This window comes from Fulmarus glacialis, unplaced genomic scaffold (genome assembly GCF_000690835.1).
Source record: "Fulmarus glacialis isolate BGI_N327 unplaced genomic scaffold, ASM69083v1 scaffold49126, whole genome shotgun sequence".
In the NCBI taxonomy this organism is placed as follows: Eukaryota; Metazoa; Chordata; class Aves; order Procellariiformes; family Procellariidae; genus Fulmarus; species Fulmarus glacialis.
In genome coordinates, this window is record NW_009220952.1 from 1 (window position 1) to 16,795 (window position 16,795).

The 16,795-nt window shown below is 36.3% G+C and overlaps 1 protein-coding gene across 1 annotated transcript; it reads left to right on the plus strand.

The window, feature by feature from the left end:
- Window positions 1–376: 376 nt before the first annotated feature.
- On the plus strand, window positions 377–16,474 carry LOC104069413 (zinc finger CCCH domain-containing protein 14; the record flags this gene model as incomplete). Its single annotated transcript, XM_009580914.1, has 10 exons — window positions 377–414; window positions 3,687–3,801; window positions 6,841–6,881; window positions 7,238–7,433; window positions 7,790–8,210; window positions 10,100–10,260; window positions 11,360–11,460; window positions 14,102–14,257; window positions 15,789–15,863; window positions 16,318–16,474. Coding segments are annotated over exons 2-10 (1,400 nt in total), but the record flags the coding sequence as incomplete, so codon positions are not given.
- Window positions 16,475–16,795: the final 321 nt, after the last annotated feature.

Here is a 16,795-nt window from a genome sequence, read left to right on the forward strand (position 1 = left end):
TTTTTCTTGCTGAGCCGGGAATGACCTTTTATCAAACCATCCGGGATTCGTTTTCTTTGCACCTTATGAGCCCGGATGGTCTCTGCTTAAAAAAGGACAGCTGGGACTTGGAGGTTGTCTGGTAGCACCAGGAACTGGTATATAGAAAATATGGTAGAGAGTGTGAGATTCCTGGCGGTTCTCGCTATTCTGCTGTCAGTCCCTCACTGTTAAAACGTTTATATAATAAGCAGTGGAGACTAGGAAAAGTGACATGTTAAACCAACATGTTCAAACAGTTAATGAGAAAAACTTTGCTAAGCCTCCCACCGTTTTGCAGTTAGAAATACTTTATTGCTCCATCCCTTAAATGCTATTTCATTATTTTTTAGGGTGCTATAAAAGGAAAGTTGCAGGAGCTGGGGGCTTATGTTGGTAAGTTTTATCACATGTTTAGCAATCTTCTTTAGGTTCAATATTGTTAGGTAGGAAACAACCAGCTAGTTAATGGAACAGCGTATTTACTTACTCGTGTTACTATATACGGAGGTCTTAAGCATGGGATGAATTATCTGAAGTGCTGGACTAGTATGAAAGAAAAAGGCTTACTTCACAAAATATGTATAGTCTAAGTGTAAGAGGAGGCAGTATGTGGACATTGTGACCTAAAAGGAAATAACTAAGAAGGCTAACAGTCTCCTCTTTCAAGGAGAAATGGTGGCAAGGGATTTGAAAGAAAAACAATCAATGTCTGTGAATATTTAAGGAAGTTTCTTTGAAGCGCAAGGAGAAACATTATATAAAGTGAGGTCCTTGCAAATATAACAGCAGTTACCTGTCACCACTCTGAGATGGAGTCAGTCTTTCTTAGGCATTTTTTCAACAGCCTTTTGAATTCAGGGTGAGGCATTTGTCAAAATTAGGAGAAAGGATATTACTGTAAGACAGAGATAGGCTAACTGTTATAGGAGGTGGAAAGGCCATGTCAGAAACATTATATAGGAGATGTAAGAGAGATATAGCAAAATGTAAGAGCTACGTTAAGCTAATGTTGATGAAACATATGTAACTGAATCTTGGAGGCAGGGTGAGATTTTATTTTGGATTGTGAGGAGAGAGAGATGAGCAGTGTGAATGTCTGTGTTTGTTTGGGTTTTTTTCCTGAATCCAGGATTAAATGGATATTGAACTTAAGAGCAGCTGTTTTTTACAGCAGTAAAAGTTGGTAACTTAACACAGCGTTCTGTTGGAAGCAGAATACCTCAGTCCTGCAACTGCCTTGTTGTCTGTGATACTTCTTGGATTTCAGGTGAAGGAAAGGAATTGAGAGCATAGTTCAGAGATCCCATGAGTTGCAGGACCAAGTTCAAAGTTTGTAGTTTGATTTTGAATTCATCTTATTTCCTATTTAAAGGGGGCTGTCATATTTATGGAATCAAAATGTATTGACTCCGTAGAAGAGAGTTACCTACAAGCTGACGTTCTGAACTTACCAAGTGCCAAGGAACCGTGTTTAGAATTTTTTCATTGTAAGGTCATCTTTTTTCACCTTCTCAAAAGTTGTCTTTTTCAGTAACTCGTTTTTGTTTTTTTTACTGTCATTCCAGTTTCAATTTCTCAGTCCTTGATTCTTTGTCTGCTTTTTCCTGCATTTCTGAAAAAAATCTTTCTTATCTCTAATACCAAGATACTGGTAGAATGCTAGTAATCTTTGATTCCAACTATGACTGATTATTCTTTCTCTGTTTTTCGTTTCTTTCTGTTTCCTGTATTCAGAAAGCAATTCCCAAGATCATTATAGGATGTCTGCACTTTCTTCTCAGTCAGCTTCTGAACTTCTTTAAATAACTTTGTATTCTTTATTGCCAAGTCTGACTTCCCTTGGCCTCCTTTTTATTTTTAAACCACTATTTCCAAATTTCTGTCGTTTTCAGGTTTCTTTTCTTGAGTATTTTGGACAACTTTCCAAGTAATGTTTTTCAAAAACTCTCTATGTCTTCTTTTAGGTAACTGGTAAAAATCAGTTCTCCCTCATTCTAGCCTCTGTGAGCAAGAACCGTGCTTTTGTTTCTTTCTGTAACTGCTAGTTCTTTTCTTTTGAAAAGTCTTATACAACAAGACATGTTGAAACTTACTTGTTGGGTAGAACTTACAAAGGAAAAATTCATATCTGTGAAGCAAAATAAAGATAGTTAAATATTCATCAACTATCAAAATTTTCAAAAGGCTACAGTTTTGCATACAATTTAAGTTGGCATAAGCCAGCACAGTCACTGAGAGAAGTAGTTGTTTTCTTTCTTTCTTTCTTCTATCGTACTGTTACAGGTAATTGTGCTAACTTATGTTTTGATTTATACTTAAAGTATCTTTTTCTTTGCTTTATCCTGTGTTGAATGTTGAATCACCTGAGGAGCAGATGAGGTTTAAAAGTAGCTTGGCCAAAAAATAAAATTCGTTCTAAGTTCCTAGATCTGGTATCCATCCATCTTGTGCAACTTGTAGTTTACATTAAAAAAAAACCCACCAAAAAAAGTTAGGGTTTAGGCTAGGAACGTGTTGTGTTGGAATACTTGAATAGTGATAGTGAAGTGCAGGTGCAATGTATGAATGTTATTTCTGTAGTCTAGGGTACAGATTAATTATTTACAGGGTACATAGAGAGACATAGAAGAAAGGCAATTCCTTTGATTTGTATTTTGATTTCTATTTAAGATTTCTCATTTTTCAGGTCTTGTTAATGTTGTGTAAAGGCTTAACTTGATGAAATGAGTACAGCTATATTAGTGCCTTGGTTCAAATTCACAATTTGAAGTGGATTTCCCAACTATCTTCACTTACTATTGTTATGTTCATGTCATGGAGTGGTATAGGAGAGCATGAGGTGGTTGATTAAACTAAATTGAAATATGTGCTCAAAAAGCATACCTAATGCCCTCAAGCAACAAATGCACCATTCTGTCCTTCAGAACAGATCAGAGCTAGGCCAAAGTAAAAAGCCAAATACCAAACTCCCCAAAGCCTGAATGTATTAATTCTGAGCACCTTCCTATCCATTCTGATGAGTAGGCGTATGCTGTGTGAACAGTCCAGCAGGGGAATGGATTTCTCACTGTGTATGAAATTGCATACGTTAGGGAGTTGGAGAATAAGACTCTTGGGGTTGCTGTTTTTGTTTTGGTTTTTTTTAAAGGCCTGATATTCGTTGTTTTTGTAGATGGAAAATCTGGAAGTTAATACAGTTTTGATTTGTTTAATGCACAAATCGGAAAGGGATATTTATCTGTTTGGTCTTCGTAACTAAAGGAAATTTGACAAGGATAAGGTGCTATATTTGGCAATATTTGAAGTGATAAGAATTGTAGATGGTTGTTACTGTTCAAGTAGAAGGATATAAGCAGCAGAGTGGCTTTCTTTTATCTTGTCCTTTTTGTGTTTTATGTACTCACTTTTTAAATACTGTTGTCTTCAGCTTATGCTGAAGTTGATGATCTTGTGAAGTTGATGATCTTTTATTCCTCAGTCATAGCTGAAACTTGTATTGAACCTCAAAGGAAATGCAAGTCTTTTTAATTTGCTTACCTAATCCTCTGTCTGCAGAGTCTTTATAGTAAAACTGGAAAAAAAAATCTGGTGAGATGTTTAAGGATGTTTGCTATATCTTTTATGATTTATTATACTTTAAAACAACATATTTCTCTTTCTATTAGATGAAGAGCTCCCTGATTATATTATGGTTATGGTGGCCAATAAGAAGAGTCAGGAGCAGATGACAGAAGACCTTTCCCTTTTCCTTGGAAACAATACTGTCAGGTTTACTGTCTGGTATGTTTGTAAGCTACTACACTTCTTACCAGTAATCAGGACTGCTTTCTGTAAGTGAAACCTGAGAATTTAAGAAATTACTTATCTTCCCATTGTGTAATTTACATTAATCAAAAATTTTACTTTGTAGCTGTAATGAGTAAACTATTTTTAGTCTGTCAAGAGTTAGGCTATTGCACTGACAATTAAGTGGCAAAGGACTGGAGGGCTTATATTCTTTGTTTGCTCATAAGTCCAGTCAAATTTTTGAATGAAGTGTGAAATGCTCAGGTAAGTGAGGGCCATATGTTGAGGTAAAAAAATTATTCCTGCAAAACCCACTGTGAGCATGAGAGCGTTATTCACTGTAGTTATATGTAAAATAGTTATTCAAAGACAAAATTCTTTGCTTTTATGCTAATAGTGCTTCAAATTGCTGTTGTGCATGGGAATTACTATATCAGGACAGATGAGCACTGGATCTAATTCTGTATACTGTCTTTGACAAGGCTTAGCACCAAATGCTTAGGTATTCCCACCTCTCAGGCTGTTTATTTATTACCACCACCCAGCTCTACAAAACAAAAGTAGAACCCCAGAATTATTGTAAACGGGACAAATTAGCAATAGATGAACTCTTTTCTAAACTCCTGACAGTGTGGATTAATTTATGCTATGCTGCATGACAGCCGTTACAATATTTCTCATGCATTTTCTAATACTGAATTTGACTTACAGTGTAAGTCTTTAATTAACTCCGTGTTTCAGAGTATCCAAACAGATATTTCACTTCAGAGGTTTTTCTTGCTTTCAGAGTTGTGTATTTTTTCAAGTTAATCTTATTTCTGAGTCTCTAACTTAATACAGTTTTAACGAATGTTATTTTGTTTTGTATAGATTAGAGAAATACTACATTTTTTGCTGCTTTTCCAGTTTGCTTCCTTTGAAATTTTCATACTGACTGGTTACATTCGCTTCTGGTATTTCTTCTACATGATTAGTAAAGTTCCTCTTTATTTGGTTAGGAGCTTTTATGCTATTAAATAGCAGAGAGAAACGTTTTAGAAGTTGGGTATGTTATGAAACCACAAACATTGATAAAAAGTGAAAATTAGTTCCAGCTATTACAATTCACTATATTAACTATTTAAACTGATTGATTCAGTGACAGTGTTACTTGTATGGATATAATTTGAGTTTGCTTTCAAATTTTTCAGTTTTTTTCCTGGCATTTCTCAAAAATAGAAGAAAGGAGTGCAATTAGGCATGTGCCTCTTTTTTTAAAAGTATACAGGCATTTATGTTCTTTGTTCCCCTTTGTGGCCTGCCTAGGCAAGTTTTTGGGTTTCACTATATCAGTAAGTCATGCCGTTGTCTTTCTCATAGTAGTTTTGGGAATCAGTTAGACAAATTAGCAAGGTTTACAAGTTGATGAGGGTAACTCCAGTACTAGGGTTTTGACTGAATCCTGATATACAGTAAGAAATAATACAATAATATGTAGCAGAAAACACTTTTATGGCTTTGTAAATGAAACTAAAACTTTACTGAGAAAAATAATAAAAATGTAGAGAAAGCAAATTTCAACAGGGAAGAGAAATCAAGATTTTTTTTTTTTTTTTAAATATATATTTAGAACTGGGTATCAACTATATGTAGATATTATACGTCCTGCTGGTTTTGACACCTGCTTAAACTCCAGATGTAATGAGTCTTTTATTCTCAATTCACATTTACTTATAAATACAAATTTAGTTTCAGAGTGCTTCATCAGGTAACGAAGTAGGTATTGGTTAAAAGAATGATGGAGAAAAAGACAAGATGAACCCCATGGAATAAGCTGTAAGAGGACTGTGGAAAAAAGTTAAATAGCAATGTAGTTGGGCGTTTTATATGCTTTTATTTCTTTTAAAGATGACTCAGAATGTTTACATTCTTAAACATTGGGTCTCTGGCTAAGTACAGTACTCAACAAGGTCTGCTTTCCTTGATTTGTCTCTGTAGTTGGTAATTCGGGGTCATCTAGCAAAAGTTTCACAGTAATTCTGTGGCAGACCTGGAAATCGTGCTGGCTGGCCAACACTTCTTACTCTGAACCAAGTGTCAGGTCACAGTTATCTGGAGGTCAGTGTGAAAACTGATATGCACCAGCAGAGCTCAGTTAACGAAACTTTTAAGAGTGTTCTAGTGAAACCTCACAAGGAGGTTTGAGAAGCCTTCCTTATACTCACATGCAGTCTTACTTTTCCCAATGTTCAATGTTTTTGTTCCTTAGCTCCTTTCTAATACTCAGTCTAAATTATGGAGATGCCCATGATCAAGTTTGAATTCCAAGTAGGATATGCATTTAAGTGTCGGGATTTTTTTTTCTTTTTTTTTTTCTTTTCTTTCTTTTCACTGTCATGTGTGTTTATTTTTAAACAGCATTATTTTATAGCCTTTCGATTTTCTGTATTGCTTCAGCTTGGTGCCTTTTTCACAGGCAAATGGTACCTCGCTGAAATGTTTTTGCTCACCAACATGTCTCAAAGAATATTGTTGGTATACACAAAGCATGCTGGAAGAATCCTGAGTATGTTAAGTGCTATGAATTCTATATTGTTTAGGTTTGTATTTACAATTATGTTTAACTTTGCTGTGTAATTAAAGTTTCATATACGAAGTAAAATTTTCAGCTATACTTCAGGCTTCTAACTTAGGTCTTTTGAATCACTCCTTTTGAAGACACTTAACTCACACCATTGATTGTAGTGAAACAGTGGAAAGTACTGGCTTTAATTATGTAAACCAATTAAATGCTAAAAGTAGATGATGTGATGAGTACCCTACCTGCATGTATGAAGACTCACTGGAGGCAAGATACTTAAAGTCTCCCTTTTGAGGTTAAACATACATCAGCTGATGGAAAGTAAAGTCTTAAATAAATGGGATGCTTGTTGGGGGATGGGTGGGGAGGAAGGCAGTTGGTTTCTGAACGATTGTTATTCTGAATGTAAGTTAAATTTCTTTTATTTCTCCTTTTTCTCTTTTGCTTCCTTCCCTGTTCCCCATCTGTTTCAGGCTCCATGGTGTTTTGGATAAGCTGCGATCTGTGACTACTGGTAAGTAAGAAAATTAATTTTGAGTGAAAGTAGGTTTATCTTTTCTGTGTAGTGTTGCATGTCTAATGGTTTTCAAAAAAGATCTTAGCTGACTGTTTTGTTAATTTTCAGTGTATATGGTCTTTTGGGTCCTGACTCTTTAGAAAATTGCTTTATATTTTGAGATAAAGAATTTATTTCTGAGTCCAGAATTTATTTCTGGGTGTTTCTTGCTGATGTTTTCAGCTGAAACAGCTTTCAGCTTGTTGTGTTTTCAGATCTGCGCAATGTCTTGTTTGCAGTTTCTTAGCTACATTTACTGCAAAATCGGTATTGCTGTGCTTTGATGTAAAAATGAAAGGTACCTGTCTCCACAGAACCAACTAGTGTAAAATCTTCAGAATCTAATATCTTTGAGAGCAACCTTCCTTCCAGCAAAAGCAGTTCATGTGTGAGTGATGAGAGGAGGCGTGAGGATATCTTGCCACCTCTTGCAGTTTCCAGCACTCGGACTGAACGAAATGACTCAAGAGTTTCAACTAGCTCACAGGAACAAAGGAACACTGCTTCACGGTAAAGCTTCTGGTTACTTGCTAACACACATTCAGACATTAGTAGTTGTGTGACTGTAGTAGTCATTCTGAAGAACACAGATGCTTGGAAAGATCGAAGTTGCTTTGAAGAGTAAAGCATTGTTAACGATTTGTTGCATAAAAAGTGTTAAATCAGGAATTCAGTTCCATTTCTTTAAGCAACAGATGGGCTTAGATTAATTAACCAAACTAAAAATAGCGATCAGTGTGTTAGATTTGTATAAAAAATAATACCTTAATGATTCTTCCCTGCTGTCTTTGTTTAAAAGACAGTTCTCATTTTCTAGAACTTTATTTGCAGATGAGTTAATGGTTGGCAATTTCTTATTTTATCAGGCAGTCTTGTGAAGATGGTTCTGCATCCCGCTTAACATCTACAGTCAAGCCTTTGAGGGAATTGTCACCTTCTGAAGCTGTGATTGACATTAAACCTGAACCAGATGATCTAATTGATGAAGACCTAAACTTCGTGCAGGAGAATCCTTTGTCGCGAAAGAAACCTATTGTAACTGTAACTTATGGTTCTTCTCGTCCTTCTGCTGAAATCTACCGACCACCAGCTAGCAGGAGTGCAGATGGCAATATGCAAGTGCACAGATTGTCACAGCAGGGCAACTTACAGGGGAGCCGGCAGTTAGACACGCAAAGCTGCAGGTCTTTGGAAACAGGCCAGCTGTGCAATCCAGAAGCATTTGGCAGCTTAGCAGAGAGTTACAGACCCACCTCCAAACTTAGTGCCGATAAAGTAGGCAATGAGGTTAGTACAATCTAAATTATTGCAGTATTTTACAGTTGCTACGAACCTAAATTGCTATGTACACTTCCAGTAAAATCTTGACCTCAGAGAAATCGAAGGAACTCTGTCACTGATAGCAGTCGGATTGGGATTTCATTCTTTGGGTCCTCTGCTAAAAAGAGATTGCATAGTTCAACATTATCACCTGACAGGTTGCTGCATCTCAGAGTTAATTAGCTTGTACATCTTCATGCCGTATTGAGTTGGACTAGGGGGTTAGCACATTGTCATGATGCACATGATGAATCAGAAATAATAATTTTGATCTCTAGATCACTGGAACAGATGATCTTCCATAAGTGCTATGTAAATCTCCAGTGCTGTGAATCTGTATTTTTTGGATGCTGTTTATTCATACCTATGCTAGATATACATTAGTCTCTAAAGCCCAGATATGTTGCTTATTAGGATTATCATTATTACACTATTTAGAACCATGGCATTTAAGAACTCTTTGGGATGGGTGTTGTACAAGGACAAACTAAAAGGTGATTGCTGCCCCACATACTTGGGAGGCCAGACTAAGCCAGGCAGGGTGATAGCCCTGGCTGATAGTTTTAAGACTATCCATATGAATCAGTTAAGAGCCCTGTGTGAGAGGAGTGAAGATAGTTATGGCTGCTAATGTTGTAATGAAGTAGAAATTTTACATACCTTGTATTCCAAGTGCATCTGTGTTTGGTTTTGCTTATATAGTTCTCTGTCTTTGCTACTACTTACTTAGTTCCGTATAAAGGATAATGAATTTTATTTGGAAATCTAGAATGCTTTACAAAGATACGTGCTGATGTCTTTGTTTTTTAAGATGAGGAATTGAGAATGAGAATATAGTGATTTGTTTAAGGCTGTACGTAAGTTATTGATGAATGAAGTCACATCTCTCCTTGGAAATATTAGAAAAAGGTCTTGTGATAATTTTCTTCTATATCATAAATAATGTCCAGAAGAGGGCTATTTCAGGACTGTTTCTTAGAACTGTGGACCTTTCCTGTATTCTGCCTTCTCTTAGACAAGTCCTTGTGCTTTCGGAACTTTTACCTTGAAAAAGGTCATTTCTGTAGGTATTGGGTTTTTTACTGTATGAAAAAACTTCTGTATCGGTGTAGTCCAGGTCCATCCCTTAGGATATTTCTTTCTCCTTGGAGGATATAGGATTATTTAAAGGGTACCGTGTACAAACCTGGCATCCAGATGCCTCATTGCGCTCCTGTGTAGTTCAGTGCTGAGTGATGGTTCCTACAGCAGTTACTGATGTGTGCTTTCTCCTACGCTTTCAGGCAGCCTTGCATTTCAATTTGGAACTATCACATGCATTGTGGTGGAGGCAAGTGGCTGTGTCAGAACAGGGACCTTGCACTGACTAAACTGGACCATCCTGGCTCTGCATAGCTAATACCATCCTTTGGAATATGCAGCTTGCTAGAAATTAATTCTTACGCTAATCTGAAATTAGAGTTGATACAGAGGAGAAAGTAATTCGTACTGATTTCACTTTTCTCTATCAGACTTTCAACAGGTGCATCTTGAAGGGTAGTATGAATTTCTTTGGGAAACGCTGTTTTTTCTGTCGATGTTGGATAAATTGACTTTACTTTAGACTTTTTTCTTCTCCTTTTCTAAATGTTATTTACAGTTACATTTTTAATGAGGTGTTTCAGTGTAAAAACGTCTTTCACATTCTGTAGTGCTGTCACTTGTTTCTGCAGACAGTACAGTACTCCTAGACTTACGCAACTTGAATGGAAGTTCTCCATCTTCTGGCTATAGGTATAATTGCAATATTTTCTTTGCTGGCTTATTAATACATGTTTTATGCTAAATGAATTGTTTGGCTGCTCTGTTCATTGTAGGAAGAAAGCTCCAGGAAGAGACGGTTGCCTGTTGTAAGCTCAGTAGTCAAAGTGAAAAAGTTCTGTAATGATGGGGAAGATGAGGAGGAGGAGGAAGACTATGGATTGCGAACAGGAAGCATCTCCAGCAGTGTGTCTGTACCTGCAAAGCCAGAAAGAAGGTATTTAAGATCTCAGTGATTCTGTGTGGTTTCCAGAATAAATTTAATGAACAAAAACTTTGAAAGTGGAAGTTGGGGAAAACTGTTTGCAGTTTTGAAAATTGCCAGACAAAATTCAGAAAGCCATTTTTATATTTTTTTGTACTATCTCACAACTGTGTGGGTGAGATGTCTGTTTACACCACCTTTTTTCCTCTGATTTTGTAACCTGTTTTTATTATTGTGCATAAGCTGCAACGGAATGTGAAGTTTTACACTATTTAGAAAAAGTTTGCTGGCAAAAGAACATTAATGTTGGCATGTTTCAGACCAGTTATTTAATGTGGTAAAATAATTGTCCAGGAGTTTTTAATTGCTTTGTTTTTATTTCGGGAATAGTTTTCAAACCAATTATCACTTGTTCTTTAAGGTGATTTTAACTTTTCAAAAGACTTGAGAGGTTTTTCCTTTTTTTTCTGCTCCCTAATTCTGTCTGAATGTCAGGTGTCAGTCAGAGTACATCAATGGTTTGTATCTGATTTTCACCAATAAAAGGAAGAACATTTAAACTATGGAAGAGATGGTTCTACAGTGCAAGCTGATATAAGATTTGTTTTAAGCTAATACACTTTATTGAATTTATCTCCAGCGCCACAGCACATTTATCTGATTTAAACTTCCTTGTTGTTGATGTTCAAAAACAAACAGAAAGCTTTTTTTACAACTAATATGTTCTTGATAGAGTCAGTTTTCAGCTGGATCTTACTCCTGGGGGCAGCTGCATAATTACTAGTGCCAACACAAATGTAGCAACAAGCGTGTGAGGGGCAGAGGTGGGAGGAAATGAATGGCAGAGTTTGTGCCTTTCAGATGCAGCAGCTTAAGCTGAGAGGTGAAATCATGCCTCTGGACTTCCATTTTTGAGAGCATTTTGTGGATCCTCGTCCACTCAGAGAATAGACTAGCAAGCTGAAAACAAATACAGATAAAGTGAGTTTAGATGATGATTTTTTTTCTGTCAGTATTATGCATAACTGTGTTAACCTGTTGAAATATCTGTTTAACATAGATACAGTTGCTGTTGCAATTCGTGTACAGTTGTTTTTTTAATCTCCCTTAGACCTTCATTGCCACCTTCAAAACAGGCCAATAAGAATTTAATACTGAAAGCAATCTCTGAAGCACAGGAATCGGTTACAAAAACAACCAACTATTCTGCTGGTAATTATCATTATTTTTGTTTGTGCTAAGCTATAATATTTCCAAGACCTGTTTTATAAATCTGAGCTAAAGATAGCACTTAAAGATAAAACAGAATGTTAAATAGCTCATGTCAGTGATACACATAAGGGATTTTCTATGTCCTGTGAACATTACATTAATCTTCAGTAATGAATTACGAAAGCATAAACAAGAGAGGACAGTTGTTTAAAATATATTAATCAAGACAGTAAGTCTATAAAGTGTATAGAGACAAAATGGAAGTGCCAGAAGTTTTCTGAAGTTAATAGTTGCCAAGGAGAAAGTGTTTAGTATTAGGCAGGTTGTTTGATCTAACTGGTTGCTCTTTTTTCCGTTTCTGCACTCTCTTCCTTCCTTCTGAGAGACGACGAGAAAAAACCCAAACAGCAAAAAATCAAAATGCACTGGGTATAGATAATAGAAGTGCAAAATAACAAACGACATACCGATTGATATATCGGCATATATTGTCTTTAAACAATGAGGCTGCAATTTTAGTTCAGTGGTTTTAGGTATTGAGTTGCGGTTGATACAGCAACTGAGCAGTTTCCTATGTGTAGGCATTCAGTTCTCCTAGCTAGGAGAGACTTCTGCTGAAGAAGGGCAAATCCAGCTGTTGTCTCATGTGCTTTCATTTCATTGGGTGGTAATAAATCTAGTGTTGAAAAATGCCAGGGAAGGAACATTCACTAAACTACCTAAACGATGACTTTTATGCCATCTGGAGCAAGGCTGAAAGCTGTCCAAAATCTCTTGCCAGCTCTCTCTCGAAACTTTCCTTCTATGTTAACATATTAAGCAAAATGGTCATTGTGAACTTCTTCCCTGATTTCTTGTTATTACTTGTATTGTCAAGGTTGCACAGGTGCTGACCTTTAGTAGATCTAAAGGCACAAGATGTGCGTGGAGTTTTCTGTGTTCAAAGGCTCTTGAATTGCAGGAGATGTCCATGCATGTTAGAAGTGGAATATAAAGTGAGCTGGTTTTAAAACAGACTAAATCGTATGGCTGACTAATAAAGATTGTTGCCAAACTTAAAATTGAAGAAAAATTAACTAAGAATAGTTCTAGTAAATTATTGAATTGCTTGACTACTTACAAAATATATTTCATACAGTAAATGAAGTTCTAAAAGAAAATTATGCTGCTTCATTAATAGCAAATAATGTAAGTGCCTCTCAAGCATTGTCTTCATTCTAGATGGTAAGCAGAAAGAGCAGTTTGTTAAGAAAAGAGGTAGGAGCACTGATACTCCTAAGTTCTGATGCCAGTTATCCAGTAAGGAGTGTTTATGGTGGAAAAAGCAGCAACACAGGGAACAGTACTTTGAGGTGATGCAGGAAGCTCTTTTCCTGTGTATGTAGCAATATGGCAGGAAATAAAACATAGCCAGAAAATTTTAAAATTAATTAAAACTATTCATTTTTAATAGTGGTGGTCTTGTAGTATGGCTTACCAACATGAGAATATTTCAGTGGAGAGACCAAAAAGCACCACTTTGTGGTTTAATAGAGGTGATTTGTGAATTTTATCTGAAGTATTGTGCAGGTTCTTCCACTTCAGAGGTATTAATTCATGTATTTTTTTAAGTATTTTGAATGGAATATGGAAATAAGGTACTTTGAAATACATAGGTAAAACAAAATGGTAAGATCATAAATGATAAATCCAGTACTGAGCGGTACCATTTAGCTGTATGTGTCAGAAGTTGAGTGCTGATGTGCTATTCAGCCAAGGGAAGAATATGCTTAGCTTTTCACAACCAGTTCTGACGGTCTTAGCAGAAGCCAAGAAGTCAACCTGTCGTCCTGTTACCCCCAAATTCCATGCTACAACTACCTGAAAGGAGGCCTACAACCATCTAAAAGAGGTTGTAGCGGGGTGGGTCTCAGTCTCTTTTCCCAAGTAACAAGTGATAGGACAAGATGAAACGGCCTCAAGTTGTGCCAGGGGAGGTTTAGATTGGATATTAGGAAATACTTCTTCACCGAAAGGGTTGTCAGGCATTGGAACAGGCTGTCCAGGGAAGTGGTTGAGTCACCATCCCTGGAGGTATTTTAAAGACGTGCAGATGTGACATTTAGGGGCATTGTTTAGTGGTGGACTTGACAGTGTTAGGTTTTGGACTTGATGATCTTAAAGGTCTTTTCCAACCTAAATGATTCTATGATTCTACTGTAAAGTTTTATATTCTATTTGGAAGCACCTTAGCATAGGGTAGCTGGCACCGTATGAAAAGTACTCATTGATAAACCATGATTGTTTATATAAAAGGAGGAATGAAAAGTGATTTCGGTACCGTAAGAAAGTACCAAATGAATTATGTGTAGAAGTGGATGAATGCTTTGCTGATGTCACTCTAATCCTTCTCATGCTGTTTTTTCTTACAAGTAGATGTTCTGAGGTGCCACTCAGAGTGCTCTATGCACATGCACGAATGTGCTTTCACACTAAGAATTTTACAGGTAGCTGAAGATGATTTTTGTGGAGACAGATGCTTGGGATTTTTTTGTTTGTGTGTAGGAATTTATTAGAGTTATTTTAGCACCATATGTAAAAATAATACTGTTGTGTGATTGGGTTGTATGTAAATGATTTACCATTGCCTCTTTCTTTAAAGTTCCACAGAAACAGACTGTTCCAGTTGCACCAAGAACTCGAATTAGCCCAGAAGAATCTCAGTTAGAAGTAATCCATGTGCAAAACAGACTGCCTGCTCTGAGTTCTCAGCTTCAAGTAGAAGAGCCAAAGGAGCAGACAGCTGAAGGAATTCAAGGTCATTTGATAATGTTCTTTAAAAATTTTTACCAGGGAATGTCATTTTACAACAGACTGAGCAGAGGAAAGAAATGCTTTTAATTTTTAAGTCAGCATAAAAGTTGCATGTGGCAGTGCCCTGAAAACCAAGAAGCTTTCTAAAGCATGGTTGTAAGATAGAGAGAGAGAGAGAGATATATATACACACACACACATATATATAGATAACCTCAGAGGAATTAATCAGTAAGCAAAGGGTAGTATAGTATTCTGGCGTATCACTGAAGAATAATTTTGCATAAGGAAATGCAATAAGCAAATGTATGCATTTGTATTGGGATAACTTCTCTTTTCCCCATCCTTTGCATTTTTTTCCTTAATATCTTGTAGGAGTAATTCTGTCACAAAGCTTATGTGAGAGATTTAAGGTACTCTACATTTGGAATAATTTTGCAGCATACGAAGTATTAAAAGATTCTTTCCGACATATTGTTTCCACACAAATAGTTCTAGTGGCTTTTCTTGTGTGTGTGTAAGTATTGGAGTACTATATTTGCTGTTACAGGACAGCCGATACCAGGGTAACTGTGTGAACAGTAAGCTTTGTTTTTACTTCTGTTATGAAACTCCTGAAGGAAAATGACATAACATTTAAAGGCAATCAGTATCTTTTCAGCGTGATTTTGTTACAAAGAAAGAAATGTGTGTCTGTCTGTCTGTGTTAGTTACAAGGAATCATAAAAGTAAGACTGTGGAAAAACACTTCTGTAAGAAGTGCTTACTCTTGCTGTGTTTAGATACTAAGGTTGTTGAGTAAAATTTGGTTTGAGTAATATCTTTGTTACATCAGCTCACAGTCATTGTTAAGGAATGGTAAACATTCGTTATTAAAAAAAAAAAAAATCTATTTTTTAGTCTCTTATTTCTCATATAGATATGTTTGGAATCTTTCCGCCAACATAAAATAGTTGAAATTGTATCTGTAAAGTATGTAAGGAGAAGCTTTATCAGTCTTTGAATTATGCTAAATACTTTTGCTCTTTTGCCATTGAAATGGAAATGACAGCTTGCGTAGGAAACCTACAGAAAGCAAAATAAATTTTTTCAAACCATAAGTCAAATGTAGGACAGTGCTACTGTGGTTTGTTTCACCTCTTTTAAGAATACTATAAAGTAGTCCCATGTAGTTAGCTGCTTTCCTCTGTGTGTGTGTGTGTTCTGTGAATAGTCAACACCTCTACAAATGAGGAGGAAGAACTTGGTCTTTGTAAGTTGCCATACCCACTGACCTAGTTTGTACTGAGCAATGATTATGGGAAAGACTAGAGTCTTTCAGTATTTAGATTTTGCCGTGCCATCTGGCTGGAGAAAACTTGTTACTGTTTCTGAAACAATGAGAATGGCTTCTTTTTGTTAGAAATGTGGAGGGGTTTGTTGTCTTTTTTTTTTTTTTTAATCAAAGGAATTAGAAGAGTATGCTTCAGGTCTTTTAATCTATAGTTTCATTTTGACATGCAGTAAAGTATGCTTTTAATTACTGGTTTTTTTAGGAGCTGAACAAAAGGAGCTCTCTTCTCGGCTCCAGATTGATCCTGTGATTGAAGATACCTTGCAAGTGACTCAAGGTTAAGTCTTGTGATCTTTTATTCCTAAATAAAAAATGCTAGTTTTCAAATTGAACACTACTGGTCAGTGAATGTTAAAAAATAACTTCCTTTTCAATTAATTATACTGATTTCTAGTATTTTCTACATCTCTAAGGAATAAAAGCGTTACATCAGTAGGTGTTCAAAGCCTAAGAGATTTTGGGGGTGTTTGACTCCCTTCAATGCTGTTTCAGCATAGCCATACCAGTAACAAAGTTTCCTGGTCTGGCCTAATATAGCCTATGGCTCCTGTTGATCCACTTCTGTAGAATAAGCAAGGAAGTAAAAATGTTTTCTGGAAGCTACTAGTAAGAAATTAAAACAAAATAAAATTAGTTTATCAGCCATGTAAATTGGTATTTTAAAATATGCTATAAGAATACAACTACAACCTTATTTTTCTGCTTTCCATGTAATTTTTCTCCCAATTCAGATTACTACGATGCAGAATCTATGGTCCATACAGATACTAGGTCATTTATCCTGAAGAAGCCCAAGTTATCTGAGGAAATAGTGCCACAGAATCAGCAATTGGGAAAGAGGGCTACAGAGGCAATACGAGTACTCTCAGGACGTCTGATACAGACACGGTAAAAAGTTATTACTTTTAGGACTGTTACTAGTCAGAATGCTTGTTTGTGGTTTAGATGGAATCATTCAGTCATACTTGTGCTTTGTCAGTCCAGTCAGGATCTGTGACATCATGGAAAATGGACTGACATTGAACAGCAGAGGAAAAAAAGCAGGAGCAAAAAGCCTCCCAGAAAGCCTTCTAAATGGAAGATAATTCCCAGGGTCAAGTGTAGCTTGAGCATGTCTTTGATTTGCAAGAAAGAAGAAGGAGGAACTGAAAAGTACTGCTCTTTTTTGTCATAGCTGTTCTGGAGTTAAATCCAGTTGGCGGCTGGTCA